Raw genomic sequence first — 19444 nt, 5'->3', positions numbered from 1 at the left:
ATTCTTGGACTAGGAATTTTCCCTCTAGTTTCCTATAGTTGATGAAGATGATGAATTTTGGAAAGACATGTAGTTCACATATTCATTCCAGTTTCCCATATTCATTCCAGTTTCCCACATTCATGCAGAAGATGAAAAGTTTTCAGGCAAAATTTATAATGACTTTCATTCTTTGAAAAAGAAAACTAGCTGAGTCCTTGGATTTGTGCACAAATTGATAATCTCTCACATGTGCACATTAATATTTATATGTAATCCCTTTTTCACAGAGCAAATTAAACCAGTCATTTGCACCATTCTGAAATTTTCTCTGGAGGAGGAAGTTGAGTAGAGAAACCTCTTTAACAAACTCCCACAATGGGAATGTTCTTTCACAAACACCCAACATATGTTTCGTCAACTTATGCTATGAAGGACAGGATTTAACTTGATCTGCTTTTCTTAAAGATAAAAAAAAATGAAAGTTTGGTGACCCAAGTCAGCTTCTTACATGAACAGTAAAAGCCAAAAAACCTGGCCAGATGCAGCCTCTGTGTGACCATGGGAGTTGTAATGCCACATAACATAGACTGTGCCTCATGTCTAGGCGTAGATGCTGTAATTGACAGTATTAATGGCAGGAACAGCAGGGAGATGGAATAAATCAATGCTCATCCAAAAACCTATCTAGTTTTAAAGTGGAAATTATCAAATTTATGAATTATTATATGCCATGGTTACTTACAGTAGCAAAAGTCTGGCCTTGGTAACTCATTGAGTTAATTCTGCTGCTAATGCCTGATTGTCATGGCTTCATTCTACTTAATTATATAGATTTGGCATAACTGCAAGAATGATAATAAATACTGAAACACTAGAAACACTGGTGGAGCAAATGCCATTCATGTCCTTCAATGGATTAGTAAAAAGAAGATAGTAAATAAACAATAAATAGTCTGGGAGCTGTACCAGATTATGTCTGTAAAGAGTATTTGATTTTTATAGTAACGGGGTAAGTGAAGCAATTTTAATTTCAGTTGGGTAGTTCTAACCCTTAATTTTGTTCTTCAGACAAAGTCCACAAATACGTAGTAAAAATTTGGTAATTCTGTTTCTCCTGGGAACAACTGGAGAAAGGTGTTCATCAGAATGTGAGTTCAGGCTTCCAAATTGTCACCTATTACTAGAAAAATACAAACATAGGACCAGATTTTCATCTCACAAAAATATCCATATCTCTTTGGACTATGAGATGTCTACACTTTTATGAAGATTTGGACAATTAGTCTTTACACATTTTATTTGCTATAACTTTTCTTCTCATGAGGTAGTTATAAAATGCCACTTTAACTAGTGTGTATACTGTTTGTGGTATCTTAAATCTACATCTAAAGATGACCAGTATTATTTGTTTATAGTGTACACTTTCTAAGTAAAATGCAGAGTAGACTGTAATTAGGATATATGACAGGGAGCTTAATTTTCTTCTTTCTGCAGATGGTGGCAGCAGAGGCAAAGGAGAGCACTTCCCATATGAACAAGAAATCAAGTTTTTTGCCAAAGTACAGTATATCTTTGCTTATTCTTTGTCAACATAGTAAGTAGTTGAATTGAGAAAGTATTTGTTAGTGCACTTTTCTGTGTTAAATTCATTATTTTGTTAATTTAAAACAGTAGTAATAAAAATAGCTTGAAAATACTGTAGGATGAAGTATGGATGTGAAAAAATTACAGGACTGTATTCTTACTCTCATTATTTCCTTGCTCCATGATATGCAACTACTCATATGATGTTATTCATAACCTTCCTACTTTTTCTGTTTACTGGCTTAGTCTAATTCTGAAGATTTTTCTCTTTTACAATCTTTAGGCAGATAAATGTGAGCAATAGTTGTTGGAATTAGCACAGCTATGTATCTGTCAATGTCACCTTCCTTATTTCTTTCCTTGTTTTAAAACCATGCTGATGTCTCCATCACGGAATCACAGAATGGCTGATGTTGGAAGGGCCCTCTGGAGGTCATCTAGTCCAACTTCAAGCTCAAGCAGCGTCACCTAGAGCAGGTTTCCCAGGACCATGTCCAGACAGCTTTTGAATATCTCCAAGGGTGGAGACTCCGCAATCTCTCTGGGCAACCTGTGCCAGTGCTCAGTCACTTTCACAGTAAAAAAGTGTTTCCTAATGGTCGGAGGGAACCTATTGTGTTTCAGTTTGTGCCCGTTGCCTCTAGTCCCGTCATGGGGCACAACTGAAAAGAACCTGGCTCCATCTTCTTTACACCCTCCCTTCAGATATTTGTACACATTGGTGAGATCCTCTCTGAGCCTTCTCTTCTCTAGGCTAAAGAGTGCCAGCTCCCTCAATCTCTCCTCATCTGAAAGATCTTCTAGTTCCTTCGTTATCATTGTGGCCCTTCTCAGAACACTCTCTCCAGTATGACCATGTTTCTCTTGTACTGGGGAGCCCAGAACTAGACACAGCACTTCAGATGTGGCCTCACCAGTGCTGAGTAGAGAGGAAGAATCACCTCCCTGGATCTGCTGATGATGCTCTGTCTAATGCAACCCAGGATGCTGTTGGCCACCTTTGCAGTGAGGGTGCATTGTTGGCTCATGGACAGTTTGCTGTCCACTGAGACCCCCCGGTCCTTTTCTGCAAAGCTGCTTTCCAGCTGGTCAGCCCTCAGTGTGTACTGGTAGCTGGGGTTATTCCTCCCCAGGTGCAGGACTTTGCACTTCCCCTTGCTGAAAGTCATGAGGTTCCTGTCAGCCCAATTCTCCTTTTTATGTCAAGAAGGTTTTACACATTATAAATTAAGAAAATCTGCTTATACCTTTTCCACGGAAAAGCTTGTATGGTGTTTGCATATTCAAAGTGTCTTTTGAATTCATTAGTGAATAAGCAAAGGCAGCTGTTTGCAGCATTTTCTAACCCTGATATCCTTGCAGTAAATTGTAATCTTGATACCTTGAAGTACTTCCATGTGGTACTATTTGCCAAGTTCATTGACTCAGAAGCTAGCATTCCACCTTCTTTTGAACCATGCCCCAAAAAGAAAGCCATTTCAGATTTTCTTATTGGCTGTTTATTTTGGATCTCCTCCTGGCTGACGTGTGCAGTGGGCGCTGAGTAATGGTCACCAAATGAAGTAAACAGGAAAACTTCTGTGGACAAGCCTGAATGAGTGAGGATGTTTTGGGAGTTTTATTTGATAGCATCTAGAATTAAGTGCATTAGTGCACTGACAGCTATAGGTGAATTTTTCTTAAACCGACATTAAAAGGCTACATAAAAAACCTACATAAAAATGAAGGCAATAGTTGTGTTTGGTATGTGGTACTGGAAAAATCTTAAATTGTGAGATAAAATGAAATTATACTTTCTGCTTTTTACTCCTAAAAACCACACAGAGATAATGTAAAATTTTTTTTGCTGCCTTTCCTGATGACATTTTAAGTGTCTGGAATACTAAATAAATTCGAAGAGCAATAGACATTAAAGAAAAAATACGTAGAGATTTTAAAACAGAAAACACATTTGAAATCTCCTGCCTTTAGTTGTGACTTGCAAAGAGTAATACAGAACATAGTAAAGAAAGCCCTGAGATAACCACTTCTTTCTGATGTAATTTCAGGTTGTGCTCCCTTTGATTGATCAGTATTTTAAAAATCATCGCCTGTATTTCTTATCTGCAGCAAGTAGGCCTCTCAGCAGTGGAGGTCATGCCTCTAATAAAGAGAAAGAAATGGTGACAAGGTAAAACTTAAAATAATATTAATGTGGATGCATATGTGTGTTTGTCTTTAAACAGCAGCAGTTGGTTGTGGGAAAGTGAGAAGTGAGAGGCAGAGAAATATTTTTATGATCACGCAAATTAAACTTTTTTCACTTTCTTTTCCTGTTAGGAAAAGTCATTGAATAAAATGAAGAGCGGAATACAGAGTTATGATTATATGCTGTTTTAAAGGTAGTGGTGATGATTTTAGCATGCACGGAACTTAAATTTAGCATTATGTGCAACAATACATCAGTTGCACAGTCTGTGGCACAGGCTATATAATTGTGTATCAGTTTTCACTGTTGGAAATAGGTATATACTGAAATCATTATTCCTGCAAAATTTTGTGGTAGATCTAAAAGCCAAACTTATTTATAACTCTGTTTCAGTAAATATCATTATTACTGTCCACCATAAAAAGAAAAAATAAGAGCGTTGTATTCTTTCCGCTCTTTGTTTTTCTAAATAGTAATAACAGTAGTAATATGACAGAAATATCCACTTGATCCTTTCTCTGAAGTTATCCTTTTTTTAGACCATCTCTCTAAGATATGTTTTCACTTAATTTCACTTCTCATTGAATTGAAACCCATATTTCCCATTTAGTAAGGTGGACTACAAGCTTCACACAGGACCTACTGCATACCTGTAATGTACAGGTATCATGGTTGCCTTCTTGGCTGTTATTGGGTACTGAACCATGCAAAACTGAATTGCTGTTCTTTGAGGCTGATAGGCAATTGGTGGTCATACAGACAGGTGGGGTGTGCAAGATTGTGCAAGATTGTGTGAATACTGGGTGCAGTTTCTAGCAACAATACTAAGCATAAGTAGGTAATGGCTGTCTTGACCCTGTGTCATTTCATGGACTAATTTGATCTGAGTCGTTCTCGCTGAATGACATTCTTCAAAGAATTAAAAAACTCTATCAAAATGCATGCATCTAGATAATTTTCCACTCTATGAGCTGCTATTTTTCTGTCTGTAATGTCCTAGATAGCAATATTTTCACAATTGTTAGGTCATGCCAATAAACCCCATACTTCTGGAATATGTCAAACATGGATATATCAGCATACATGCTGCAAAGATTCAGCACTTCTGCACATATGCTGTTTAGCTGTGTGAGATTCCTGAACATGTAGCCCAGCAAAAGGATCAGAGCTGCTGCCATACTTAATTGTGTTGCCTGCTATGCAGAAGTGTCAGCCAAAGAGAAGAAAACACATGCAAGGAAACGTTGGATGAATGATAGCTGTAACCAGTGATATGGAGCAGTTCATTTCTTAATTACCAAGACGCAAAGATTATAGAAACTACATTATATGATCCATTTCCTGAAGGGTTGTTTTGGGCCATTTTAATAGATTCCCAACATTTTTTGTGTGTGGTTTTTTTTTTCCTCCCTACAGTATTGTAGGGAGTTTGCCAAAGCTGAATTTTGGATTTTCTGTCCAGTTTTTCTTTTAGATTTGTTTGAGTGCAACTCATACGTAGGATTTTCTTCAAGCTAAGGGTAGTTCCAGATCTATTTTGCGGGCAAATACAGGTCAGACCTCTTCCTGAAATATGGTGGCAGTATATTCCATCTTATTTGTAACCAGCCTCTTCAGGATTGGGCTTTTTGCATTTCTCATCCATTAGACCATCTTACAAGTCCTTGTACTACTGCAGTTGTATAAAATTAGTTCTGGACATCAATCTAAGTACTGGCCATTTGGGCGTTTTTATTTATTTATTTATTTAACCTAAGCTAATGACACTGGATATAATAGGTTCAGTCTGACTTTGTGAAAACATAGCATCTGCTGAATGCTACAGTCAGTTGAGTAACATTTGTATGTTAGAAAATAAGATAGATTGTGAGCTATTTAATGTCTTCATTAGAATGGACACAAGATTTATATGATGCTAACATGCTTCTGTACAGCTTTTCCTGTTGGACTGGGTGAACCAGGATCCTCATAAAAGAATATATAGTATATGTCTGCCTCATGCAATAAAAAGTGAACAGAGATCCCTGAACATGCACCAACCAGACTCATTTCTAAAACAGAGCAGTTGTTGTTGCTATAGTGGATCACTGTGCACTGGCTAATTAGCTGGATTCAACACCACATTAACCTGGCTGTTCTGATTCTGGACATTAATGTTTCCATTTGGCACCATGCTTTTGTCTGTCAATGGAACAACATGTTCAGATCTCATCCATAAACTGTGCAGACATGCTTATGGTGTCTGTTGCTTTTAAATCAGAGGTTGATAAACTAGCCTGTGTGCCTAATAATTAAATAGCTAAATAAAATGACGTGATACTGTTCATGTCATTTATAGCAGATGAGGGGTTTTGCGGCATAAAAAATAACACCAAAATTGATGTTGCTCTCAGAGAAAATTCTCAGACTGAACTGGATCATGAAGATTGAGCTAACCCCTCCTAAATCTGGAGGCCAGGTCAATTTGGGCAGGGCAGTGTGCTCCTGCTTCTATGAATTAACACAAAACTTCATTCTTCATTGTTCTGAACAGGGCACTGCTCATCACCACAGGAATTAATTCAAACGTGAAATGAAATCATTGATCATATCCATTTTTGTTGGTTTTTAAGCATGTAAGAGGCTATTTCTCCTGTTAAGTGTGTTTAAAAAGCAATGTATTTGAAAAGAAATTCTCTGTGTTCAAGATGACAAGGTCCAAATTGGACTAGTTAAGCATTTGCCATCAAATACTTCAATTAATCTGATTTCCTTACCTTTTGTTTTCAAATTGTCAGTGATATCCTGAATAGCACACTGACCACATTTTACTTCTTAAAGCTTTGATGGTTATTTCCTTGTGGGTTATCATATAGGATGCTTTTATATTAATTAGCTTTGCTTTTAATTTTTTTTTGTTTCTTTAATTATAATATGTGCTTATTTAACCATGTTTGTTAAGGATATGCACTTAAGAACTCTTTCTTTAGTACTCTGTCCCACATTCTGCTCAGATAATTGATTCTTTCTGCGTTACATCATGTTGCTTTTCCTGCTCATATATCAGCTGTTATTTTTTCTTTCTCCTTCCCTCCCCCCATATTTTTTTCCTTTTCCCTTCTCTTCTCTTTTATTTTTCTTTTGTCTTCAGCCTGTTCTGCAAACTTGGAGTTCTTGTCAGGCATAGGATTTCACTGTTTGGTAAGGAGACCCTTGACAAATACTAGCATGGCCATCACTTGGTTTTCTTTGCCATTTTTGCATTGTGTTATGTGCTGCTTTGTTGCATGCTGCATGGCTGAAATGCATGGCCTTCACAGACCACTAATTGTTTAGGCTGGTAGATCACAGAATTTATTAGATGGAATAAAAAGCTTTTGTAGTTATCAGTTTGGGTTTTTTTGTTTAGTTTTCTGTGTGTCTTAACTAATATCTGGATTTCATTATCCTACCAAAGAATTTTGCTGAGTTAATTATAATTACTGATTTGTTATTTTATTCTAAATCATTTGGGAAAAACAGAGCATCAGAACTGCACATTTATATTGGGAAGTCATTAAGGAAAATTTGTAGTGGGCTGAAATGCTTAGTTATGTTATGTGGAATTCTTAAATATTCCCAGATGTGCTTGACTCCACATACGCATGTATACTGTCTTTCTGGTATTATGTGAATCTAGCAGGAGCTCGGTGTTTGTCTTATGCCATGTGAAAATCACTTAATTGAAGTCAATGTGAAGTCTGTATCAACTGTATACATTATATGCAATGTGTGGCACAGTCATTTACTCTGCAATTTTTTCTTATGCCATGATGATAGGATAGTTGAAATAGTACATCCTATGCATATATAGCTTCTATGATGGATGCAATGCAAACTTCAGCATCCATGAACATACCTAATTGGGTAACTATGTAGCGAATTAGAATTTGATTAAGATAACATGCATCTAACTCAATCCCTACATATTTCATTCAATTTGAAGGGAAGGAACTCACTTGCTGCAGCAGTGCGGTGTTTAAAAAGCTTACAGACAGTTACGAAAACCATTAAACTGAGAAGAAAGATTGGAAGTTATTTTGGGATATTGCTTTTAAATATGTTTTGGGATGAGCTGAGTGGATTTGCCTGTAAAGCCAAAAGATCATAGGAGGAATGGAGTTATTTCTGCAGCTGTGTGGCATTGTTGCAGCTTTTTCTGAAGGGTGGAATATGTCACTCTGGTTTATACCCTAGGTTGTTTCTTCAAAGAATGAACTAGCTGAGGTATACTTTTTCGTTACTGTGTGAATTTGTTTTTCTGACTTTTTTACTAAAATGAGTAACAGCTGAAGTTGAATATCTAAGTCAGTGTAACTTTCTTCAGTACTAAAGAAAAGATCTTTTCCATTCCACATCTCAGCTTGCTTATTTCCTGTTGTTTGACTGGATTCAAGTGGTAGAAGGAGATAAGTCAGGTGGGATCAAATGAGTATTCGCTATGACTACAGTTTGTTTTTTAACTCTGTTCCTAGTGTGCAGTAACTAACAGAATACAAAATCTTTATTAAGTGTACTGTAGTTTTTCAATAAGTCACTCAAGGTCACCATAAGACTCTGGAGCACGGTCGTTTACTGTGGGCCTACTAACTCAAGTCAAAGTCACCTTACAGTTTGCCTTACCTTGACAGTGAATTACATCATGTTAGAAAATCTGATCGAAAGAATTGCACTTACTCCAGCAAAGACAAGGCCTGTGTAGAAGATGGGAAAATGCTCATGAGGTCAGCCTCTGAGCACAGCTGGGGCCTAGAATGTTATTTGTGCATTTTGGAGGCATCTTGAATGAGCAAGAGTTGCTCGATAATAACCGTTATGGATAGTGGGGAGTTTGCTATAACAAATAGCAAAATGCTATATAGTTTTGCTATATAGGTGTTTTATATTATTGTGAATTTGAATGGTACTTCTGAAGATACAGCTGCATGTATGAAAGTCATTAGTAAAAGTCATGTAGCTTAAGCTGTATACACAAGTCTTGATAAAATAGGAAATTAAGCATGCAAGTCTTCCAGAGTGAACTTAAACAGTTAATCGCATTTGATATCTAAGAGTGTCACTGAGATTATGGAATTGTAATTCAGCATGGAATTATTATTTCTTTATACTATGAAAGTAGATTTTGACTCAATAATTTACTGTAGCTGTAGCTGTGCATCAGTAAGACTGTGTTGATTTACTTTCATTGTTATTAGTGGGCTGAATTTGAAAGTTTTTAGTGAATAATTTTGGTGAATTGAGCATTAGAATTTATATTTTCTCAATTTAAAAATTAGGTTTAAAACACAAATTTATATGACTAGTTTGATTCACTTTTTATGTTGTTTAAAAGTAAGGCATTCTTTCTATATAAATATATAAGTAATTTTAAAAAAAAAAAAAAATCTTCATATCGGTAATAGAGACCCGTGTAATCTGAAACAAAAATTAGCTGGGTAAGACATCAGATAAGAAAGGCCTGGTTTTGCTCCTCATTTTTGGGAACTTAGACAAATTAATCAGAGGAGTTCCTAAAAAGAAACAGAAGGCTTTCTCTGCCTAATGACATCCTGAATTTAGAAGTGTCCTTCCAGTGAGGCATCCTGGAATCAATATCCATAGCACTTTCTCAAGACAGCAACAGTTCTTCCCTCCTGATATAATAGTACAGCTTTCTAAAATATGTAGGACTGCACCTCAGATTATTAAAGAAACTCAGTTGTACAGTTCATGGGATCAACTGCATTTGTAACACATGCTGAATGGTGATCCAACCACCAACCTAATATTCATACTAGTTCCTGGGATACTTTTAGCCTTAAAATCTCTTGAACTCATGTGGTTTAGTATTTACATATGTTCAGCCTCTATTGTTTTGAGTTGTGTGAAGAGTTTCTTTAAGGAACAGCTCTTGTTTCAATTTTTATCCTATTGAATTGTACTTATCACCTGCTCTCCTTTCATGATGTAATGGAATTTTATATACTGCACGTTCATTTCTACATCAGTGTGTTTTGTATCTAGTTTTCAGGCTTCCGAAAACCAAGAACATTTCTAATTAATAAAAAAAGAATATTTTTAATTTAATGAAGGTACATATATACATTGTGAAATATTAGCAATAGTAATAAAACTAGCTTCATTAGAAAACCCCTCATTTTAGGTTTCATAACTCAGTTTAAAAAAAAGATGGCCTTCTGAAATTAACTTCTGACCTCAGGTTGGAAGCAAACTGATTCTTGAAATGTTCAATTTAAAAGGATTTGTTTTTGAGTTTTAACTGTGGCATTTTAAGGTAAAATACTAAAAAATACTCTTTTTTTTTTTTGGTGGGTTTTTGTTCTAGAAACACAGTGAAAACAAATAAATTCATGACATTGAACAAAAGCAAGACAATTTCCACTGAACCTAAACCTGTCTTTCATAGCAAATTGCATTTTCTAAGATTCTGTAATAAATCCTGCCCAAAGGACACATTCCAGAAAAGAAGTTTCATGATAATTTTGAAAGTCTGTTTTTAGTGTTACATCAATAAAACTGGCCAAACTCTAGTATGTCAATCAGTTTAGATTGCATTTATCATGGTCACTGAATTCTGCTCTGATACCCCAGTCTGTGGAACCAGCCACACTGCAGTATCTGCAACAGGGCTATGCCTAAAGCTTGTCTGGTTTTCAGAATACCTAGATGAATTTCTGAGCCTTCCATCTGGTTGCAGCATACAAAGTACCTGATTCCTGTTAAATATATGTCTCTTGAAATGTGCCTACATGGTGTAAATAGATTGCCAATGTAAATTTTCAGGGAACTGGAGTGAGCATCTCTATACTGCACTGTAGCATGCAGCGTATACACACCTGCATGACGAATGTTAAGATACTATTTCAGTCTAATCCACAGTCTAAGTCCGGGTTGCTTTGAGTACTTCCCTCCATCCCTGCTGTCATTAGCACAGTCCTGCATCCTCTTCTTCATCAGCATTGGCATTCATATCACCAGAGCAGTAACATAGTAAGTAAAAAAAAAAGGAGCTGACATAAACCTTAAATCTTTCGGGATGTTTTTTTTTTTTGTTAGGATTTTTATAAGCCACCTCAGCTTTCTCATCTGCTCGCTATATCATTGCATGACCACCAGTGCCAGTGGAAAGAGGGTGGGGCTGCCTGGCTAGCGGCAGCCGTGGAAGCCATGGTTCAGGTTTGTGTAATCTGCTGTGGGTGAACATCACAACAATACCTCCTAATTTGGTAGTATAGAACAATGTTCTCAGTGCCACAGTAAACCTCCCACTCCTTCCTTGCAATTTATCTTTTAAAATCTGTATTTCACTGAAACAGTTACTAGTTTTAGTTGTATGTTTACCTATATTTTCAAGTGAAATAACCACCGGTGAGAAAGTATAGTACACTGTATGCAGATGACAGTATTTTCAGAAATCTATCTTATCTTAAACATTCATTTTGTTTCTTCTGGTTTTTTTTGTTTTTTTTTTTTTAATTGAGAAACTTTAAATATATGGAGAAGCAAGAAAAGGTATTTTCATTTTCGCAGAGATTTAGATTTAAAAAAAAAAAAAAATTTAAATAAGCTGTGGGTCAAATTTGTGTAGCCTAAATCTGTTCTGGGTTTAAAAAGTGAACTTAGAGGTGGCTTGTACAGGCAACATCTTGGGATGTATTTAACAGACGTGTAGATGAGGTGCTTAGGGACATGGTTTAGTGGGCATGGTGGTGTTGGGTTAATGGTTGGACTTGATGATCTTAGAGGTCTTTTCCAACCTTAATGATTCTATGATTCTATGATTCTATGTACATATGCATACAAGGCATGTTGTGTGTAAGTTCTCTTTTTACATACGTAAGTGTGAAAAAAATAATTGATAATGGGAGAAGCATATTATGTCAGAGACTGTTACTCATGTGGGCCACACCTGATCCTGCTATAAATGGCTACAGCCTATTGGTAACACCAGGGAGCTAACCTTTTTGATGACATTTTATATAAATATTCTCTTCCTGCAATAGCAACTTGCACAAGTTAACAGCTTTTATGTTACTGAGAGGGGGAAGATAAATGTTCAGATAAACTTGAATCAATTAAAGCAAAATTTATAGAACTTAAATGAAAACGAGACAATACACTGCAGCTCTAATTAACCCCACATTTAAGTGCTTCCATCTTGACTGCCTCAGCTATTTGATGAGATGCTTTACTGCCTCTAGTTACTGCATTTGTGTAAACAAGGCTAAGACAACAAACTGCATGTTTTTTAACTTGAATGTTAAAATTATGCAGAAGTTCAATTGCTCTTCTGCTATGTCTCTTACTCTTTCATTAAAACCAGAGATACAGTTAGCAGAGTGTAGGTATGCTATACAGTATGCTCAGCTTAATTGGTGGATAATTTTCCTCCCTGTTTAGGAAATGATGCAACATCAATAGTCAACTGTCTTCACATACTGGGCCAAACCTTGGATGCGAGGTAATACTGAATATATTTTCTAAAATATGAAGAAAATCACTTAAGAAAATAATGTGCTGTCAGATTTGGGCTGCCTGTGTAAGGCTACAGAATTTCAAAACTCAAGAAGTTATAGTACTGAAAAGAATTCCCATTGCAAAGTAGGTTAATTGCTAGTTAATTACTAGGGGTTGGCAGGACAATATGTGTAGGTTACACTTTCAACTTCAGTTTGGAACTATGGTGTCCAGGAACTGCTGGCTGTTAGTTCATCTGGTTTTAATCATGCGACCGTCCCAAAAACACAATAGCATTAGAAATATTTTATTCTTTTGCTTACCCTGTTTAATCAAAGAATTCAGGAGTTAAATGCACATAGAGTGCAGTAAATCTGTCTCATAGAGTGTCTTCATTGCAAAGTTAATTCAGGTTCTAATTTGAACAAGAAACCCCCTTTACATCAAATTCAGTGGTTCGCTTTTAAGTTGAGCTGCTTGAGCCGTTATGAGGTTTATGGATGAGACAGTCTTGAAATATTGGAAGGCAATGTGTTGCTTTTCATTAACTGTACAGTCAACTATCTGTGCTGATAGCTGACTTTTAGATCTTTGCAGTTGTGAAACAAAACATGATAGTTTAATCTACCTCCATGGTAATTTAAGGTAACTTTTTTCACTTTGCGTTTACTCTCAAAGAATTGACTGGATTATAAGCAGGTAGCTCTTTTTCTCAGTATCTTCGCAGTGGCTTAAATGAACAAATTTTACTTTCCATTTGCTATGGGGTAGAGTCATGATCATGATCAATTAATATGGCTCAGCTGTTGCATGGTAATCCTTTAGGTTGCAATATCTTGGGTTTTTTGTCATAAATTGTCCATGCTCTATGCAATCATACAGGTGGAATACAGATACAGGTGGAGGTCACCAATTCAGCTCTTGGTAGAGATGTAAAAATAGCTCCAGATGGGGATTAAGGGATTCATGGAGGTTACAGGAAAATTTGAAAATATTGCCATTGAAACTGTATATACTCGTTCTGTAAAACAAACAAACAAACAAACAAAAAAACTGGACTGTTATTCAATTTACAAAAGAATTTCACCTGGATTTATTTCATGCATACCTAAATGGATACTTTCCTTAAACAAAGGATCTCTGTAATTGAGCTAGTTAAAACAAATAAGGTAATAATTCTCCTGGATTATATCATTGCATAACTGATTGTGGTGTTATAGTTATGTAATCAATGTATTTATTTATTTAAAGAGATTTGCTTGCTTTTACTCATTCCTTTCTGATGCCCTTATTCTGGAGGCAGAAATATGACTGTCATGGTTGGAAAGACTTTCTGAGTTCTAGCTTGAGATAGTTCTTCTCTTCCTAAAGTCATAAACTGCAGACTTACTCATTCTTCTTCTTTTTTGTTAGGTGTTTTTTTTCCCTCTGAAGGCAAATGAATCTCTTAATTTATAAATTTAAAAGGACTTTATTTTCTGAATGGGAAACCACATAAAATATCCTTGTGTTCTGCAGGATACCTGTGAAACATTTTTTTCAGTAGGTTGTTCTGCTATGAGAAGATTTTGCAATATTAAAACCTGAAAGATTTTTCTTCAGATCTTTATTATCTATTTCATATAAGCCAAGACTAGGCTTTATTCCATGCTTGTCTAATAGAATATTCTTTTTCATTCTTTTTGCATGCTATATACAGGACTGTGATGAAGACTGGTCTGGAATCTGTTAAGATGGCATTGAGAGCATTTTTGGACAATGCTGCCGAAGATCTGGAGAAAACAATGGAAAATCTTAAGCAAGGCCAGTTTACACACAGCAGAAACCAGCCAAAGGGAGTTACACAAATCATTAATTATACCACAGTTGCTCTTCTGCCAGTGCTATCTTCATTATTTGAGCATATTGGACAGCACCAGTTTGGGGAAGATTTGATATGTATGTATTATTTAGAAGTGCCATGGCACTAAAATTTCTGTGTGTCATGTAGTAAACATTACTAGACTCTCAGTTCTATTAGAGAAAGACAAATCCTATATCATTTTGACAAAATTGTCATTGATTTAATCAAACATTTGCTGTAATCGACCTAGAACAGTCTGCAGGTTTTAGTGCTCTTTTTATAAAGCAGGTGTGGCTGTGATTAGGTAGTGAGAAAGCTTGATTCTGCTTGTGACTTTACCATAGATTTACTGTGACTTTCTTCTTGTGTGAAAAGTTATTTTGTATAAGTAGCCTTTGCTCTGTCTATAAATGAGGTTACACTACAAGAATGATGTTATTCTGTCCTACAGGCACCTTCACTCAGTTTCAGTTAGCAGGGAATTTGGGTGGGTGCATCTTAAATCCTAAGGCAAAGTGGAAGGAGCTCCTGAAGAATTCAGGAACTGGAGAAGGGAATGAGTCTAAGACTCTGTATATGAAATTGCTGTAGAGATTCTGATTATGGCAGATTCAGTGTCCCTTATTTTCCCAAAGCCAGTCTCTGCAAGACAAAATTTTGCAGTCTGCAACACAAAACTTTAATTTTATGTATTTTAGGAACTCCACAGGAATTCTGCTGTCCAGACTGCACTAAAGGAGGCAATTCTGCTCTGTATAGCTAACTCAGTTACGGAAATAACTGAGAGAAGGACCTGGAAAAAAAGAATATCAAATTATATTTTTTCCTTTTTTTAGAATCTGTAAAAGTATTATTTAAAATAACATTAAGATAACTGGTTTTGAAAATTTGGAGTTGTATTGATGGATTTGAATGTGATGAAATGTAAACATCCACTTTTCTCATTAAATTATTTCTGTAAAGTTCAGGAGTCTGTGACAGTATCCAGAAAAAGTCATCTGAGGGGTTCATACATCACTTGTTCATCATAAACCACTTTTTCAGGCGTCACCATGTTCATGCCTTGTATAATTTTTGATCTCTGGTATTCCATGTTTTGGAACTTAATAATTAGCCTTTGATACTTTATTACTTAGGTTGGTATTCTTAATCAGCTATTCTACATACATCACACTGGTGTCAAACACTCAATTTAGAATTCATAAACTGAGAAAGAATAATTAATATTTATTTTGCCTAGAGCATAGTTGGAAGGACTAATTTTTCTTACACACAGCTTCTCTTTACGTCTTGTTAAAAAAGATTATCTTATTTGTACTACTCTGATGACAAGCATCTTTACCTGGTGCTTGTACCTAAGAGTATCACTACATGTACAGAGTACTCCATGGTGTGATCATGTACAAAGGTGGGTCAGTGTACTTGAGGTTACTCTTATTATGTAAAAATACTCAACTCCAAGATGATCCGAACTAAAATCTCGGTATAGTAAAGAGCCAGGCTATGTAGCTTTGATGCACTGTTTTGTAGGCTCTCCCAGCCCATTAAGTCTTAGTTCTATTTTATTCCCAACATCTCATTGCATATTGGGGGAAGATATTAGCACTGTGGAAGAGACTAGAAAAAATATATATGGAAAGAATGGGAGTGTTGTCCTTCTTGATGGTACTTACACTGTTGTTACACTATTACTGCAGATTACATTGGAAAAGCATTTTTTCAAATGGATGTTAAGGTTATTCTCATTTTTGTGACTGCAACATTTGATAATTTCAAAACATGCTTTGATGAAATATTCATAAGGACTAAAAGATTATTTATTTTTTTAATCCTTTGTCAGTCTGAAGTGTAAATTAAGTACATGCTATTAACTGGTATCTGTGTCTAAATTTTAAAAAATATAAACTGTGATTAAAAGAATTAAGTATCTGTTTAACAGGATTGCCTTTCTTTTGTAATGTATTTTTTACAGTGATGTTACATTTGTAAATCGATTTGTTCCCTAATAATTTTTTTTTGCTTTCAGCACTTTATTTAATTTCATGAAACTTTCTTAAGAGCTACAGACAAACTAGAAAAGATTAATTGACACATTTTTTATAGCAATTAAATTAATAAATTCTCAGATTATGCAATTAGAAGTTATCCATAAAGTGTTGGTATGCCATTAATTTCAGAAAATTAGTGCACTATTGAAATATGTTTACTGTCTTAGCTTGGTATTGAAGTAAATGGAAGTTTTGAGTAAAAACTATGGCACTCAGTGGTCAGAAGACTTTTTGTATTTAGAGAGTGATTTCTGTGGATTGCCTTTGATAACTTAATATTATTAATTCAGTTATTGTCAAAAGAAATGTATTTTAATTCTACAGAAATGTATTGCAAAGAAAAATCTCTTTATACCTATCACTTTCTTCTTCTCTTTAGTGGAAGATGTTCAGGTCTCCTGTTACAGAATATTGGCCAGTTTATATGCTCTGGGAACCAGCAAGAGTATCTATGTAGAGCGGTAAGAAGGAAAAGTGTTCCTCTATTTTTAATATTTGTGTTTATATTTAGCTTCATGAATATGCAGTCCAGAAATGAATATAGGAAGAGATTATTGTTGGAAAAATATCTTGAGAGAAAAAAGGTGCCTAGATGTTAAGTGGAATGCAGCTGCATTTATTATAATACACTTAAAATGTTGCATTATAAGTTTGACAAAATATATTTCTTAATTAAAAAAACCCAAACAAATAAAATTATCTGACTTTACAATAAATATCACTTGATTTGAGGTTCAGCTGGGGAATTGTAAAAATATGTCATTCAGCTCAGCTATTGTTGTAATTCTTCCCTACATATTGTTTAATTGTGATGTATATTTCTTCCTCATTACCCTAAATTTATTTTGTCATACAACATATGTGTCATACAACACTATTTCTTTTCTAGCTTAATTACCCAGGCAAATGAGGCTTTATAATTGCTTTTTTGTGCATCTGTGTGTCTCCTAACCTCCCTCCAAGTTCCATTTGGTCTGTGTAAACCATATTCAGCCAAAAAAATAGAGGTACCTAGATAATTCAGTTATTAAAACTGAATAGTTGCCCTGTAGTGACTAGCACTGTTCTGAGGGAAGGCTAAACAGAACTCATACATTTCAGATATTGGCAGCAGTAGTCTAGGAAGTTCATATATCTGTACACTCTCTTGCAAATCAGCCTGTGCATAACTCCAGACCAGCCTCATGACATACCCTTGCTTTCTTGGCGGCAGTATCATAGGAAACATTATGAAGAAAGGTGGGGACCAATGTTTGTAAGTAACAAAATACACATCTGTGGAAAACCAGGTTTAATTAACTTCATAAGGGATATAAAATTAATTGGTTTTGGCAAATAAATGATGTGGGGTTTGTAGTTAAGATGAAATATGTCAGTTTAAGTGATAATTTTTGTGAATGGCTGTCTACAATCATTATCACAAGTGAAAAGCATGTAGCGTGCTCTTTATAGATGGATGATGATGGATGTATGTTTTGCTTATGAAGACCTAATGAAAAGGAAAAAAAGGAAGAAGGAGCAAACTGGATAAATAATAATGGGAATGAAGTTAGATTTAACAAAATCAAGTTTAATGAGTTAGATCTAGAAAGAATATAAGTTCCTAAAATGAGATAAACTATAGACTGAAGATGAATCTTGTTAAATCACAAGATCAGTTTGGAGGCCTTTTTTTTTTTTAACTTGGAAGTTCATGGAACTCCTGGATTTCTGTCATCTGTGCGGCTCAGCTTCAACAGCTAAGGATTTCTCACATATCTAAAATCTGCTCTGATCAACTGAATTGGGAATCAGAAAGAATAGTTTTAAATGTCCCCGAAGGAGCCAAGTTACAGGGGATCACTTACTTCTTCCTAGAGATAGGCTTTTTACAATTTTGACACACTTAAGGAATTTTGATTGTCAAATAAATGTTGTCATATATCTGAAGAGATAAGAGCAATGTTTTTGTGCAAAACTTTCAGAGTTACTGATCAGTAGAAGCAATTTTCCACACTCTGAAGAACTTGACTTTCATGCTAGACCAAGGTCTGATTATTGCTATTTCTCAGAAAAAGGAAATTATATCACTCAAATAAAATGATAGTTGTATTTGGTCTCTTGGTCTATTCAGTAGCTTTTTCTTAATAGCAGAGATTGTAAAGTCAGTAAAGCTGAGAGGAAAGTAGTAGAACAGAAGGCATTGTTATGATGATTTTGGGTTTTCCCTGCATGTTCCTCATTTGCTCTCAGCTAAGTACACCACCTCTGACATTTTATGTCTTAACATTTCATTCATATGTTAGCAGAGGGTTGCAGCAGAGGGACTTCAGTTTCTATTACCTGTTCTTCTGTTGATGATCCTAATAATGTAGTGGCTTATCTCTTTGAGATGAGCTGATCTTAGAATAAAAATAAGGCTGGTATATAACTACCTCAAGGTGTAGTCAGTCATCGAAGATGTGTATACTTAACGATGTTTGTTAATTCACAGGCAACGATCAGCACTAGGAGAATGCTTGGCCGCTTTCTCAGGTGCCTTTCCAGTGGCTTTTTTGGAAACTCATTTGAACAAACATAATATCTACTCAATTTACAATACCAAGAATGCGCGAGACAGAGCAGGTATTTCCAGAAACTCACATGGTGGTTATGAAAACACAATTTCACTATAAATGCTGCTTGCGTTAATACATGTATTTTCGCATACATTTTATAGTGCAAGAATTTTCTTGTAATCTGTTGGTTGTATTTCTTTCCTAAATCAATGGGCTAAGTCTGGTAAAACTGATTATTTTACGTTTCTGAAGATACCGTTTTCATTTTGAGATGCCATTCTCAAAATACCACTTTGGAATCAATTTATTGAAGGGACTTCATACATTTTTAGTCTCTCAGTTTTCATATGCAATATTGGGACCCTAAAAATACATACTTGCAATTGAAGCAAAATACTTTTGCTTGTATGTCCTGGTTTCAGCTGGGATAGAGTTAATTTTCTTCCTAGTAGCTGGTATAGTGCTGTCTTTTCGATTTAGGATGAGAAGAATGTTGATAACACACTGATGTTTTAGTTGTTGCTAAGTAGTGCTTAACAGTCAAGGACTTTTCAGCTTCGCATGCTCTGCCAGGTGCACAAGAAGCTGAGAGGGAGCACAGCCAGGACAGCTAACCCAAACTGGCCAACGGGGTATTCCATACTATATGATGTCATGCTCAGTATACAAACTGGGGGGAGTAGGCTGCGGAGCTGCAACCACTGCTCAGGAACGGGCTGGGCATTGGTTGGCGGGTGGTGAGCGATTGCATTGTGCCTCACTTATTTTGTATATTCTATCTTTTTTT

General features: G+C 35.6%; 1 protein-coding gene across 1 annotated transcript in view; it reads left to right on the top strand.

Annotated features, from left to right (window-relative positions):
- LOC104075765 (ryanodine receptor 2) overlaps positions 1–19444 on the top strand; it is a gene marked incomplete at both ends in the record, with an annotated part of 113976 nt that overhangs the window by 28065 nt on the left and 66467 nt on the right. The window contains 7 exons of the mRNA XM_009576384.1: positions 1477–1541; positions 3615–3736; positions 6885–6934; positions 12173–12233; positions 13929–14167; positions 16500–16581; positions 18594–18724. Coding sequence (XP_009574679.1) covers positions 1477–1541; positions 3615–3736; positions 6885–6934; positions 12173–12233; positions 13929–14167; positions 16500–16581; positions 18594–18724 — 750 coding nt within the window. The remainder of the gene's footprint in view (positions 1–1476; positions 1542–3614; positions 3737–6884; positions 6935–12172; positions 12234–13928; positions 14168–16499; positions 16582–18593; positions 18725–19444) is intronic.

This window comes from Fulmarus glacialis, unplaced genomic scaffold, assembly GCF_000690835.1.
Source record: "Fulmarus glacialis isolate BGI_N327 unplaced genomic scaffold, ASM69083v1 scaffold28430, whole genome shotgun sequence".
In the NCBI taxonomy this organism is placed as follows: domain Eukaryota; kingdom Metazoa; phylum Chordata; class Aves; order Procellariiformes; family Procellariidae; genus Fulmarus; species Fulmarus glacialis.
Note: the sequence above shows the minus strand (reverse complement) of the source record. Positions and strands in the feature narration are given on the sequence as shown.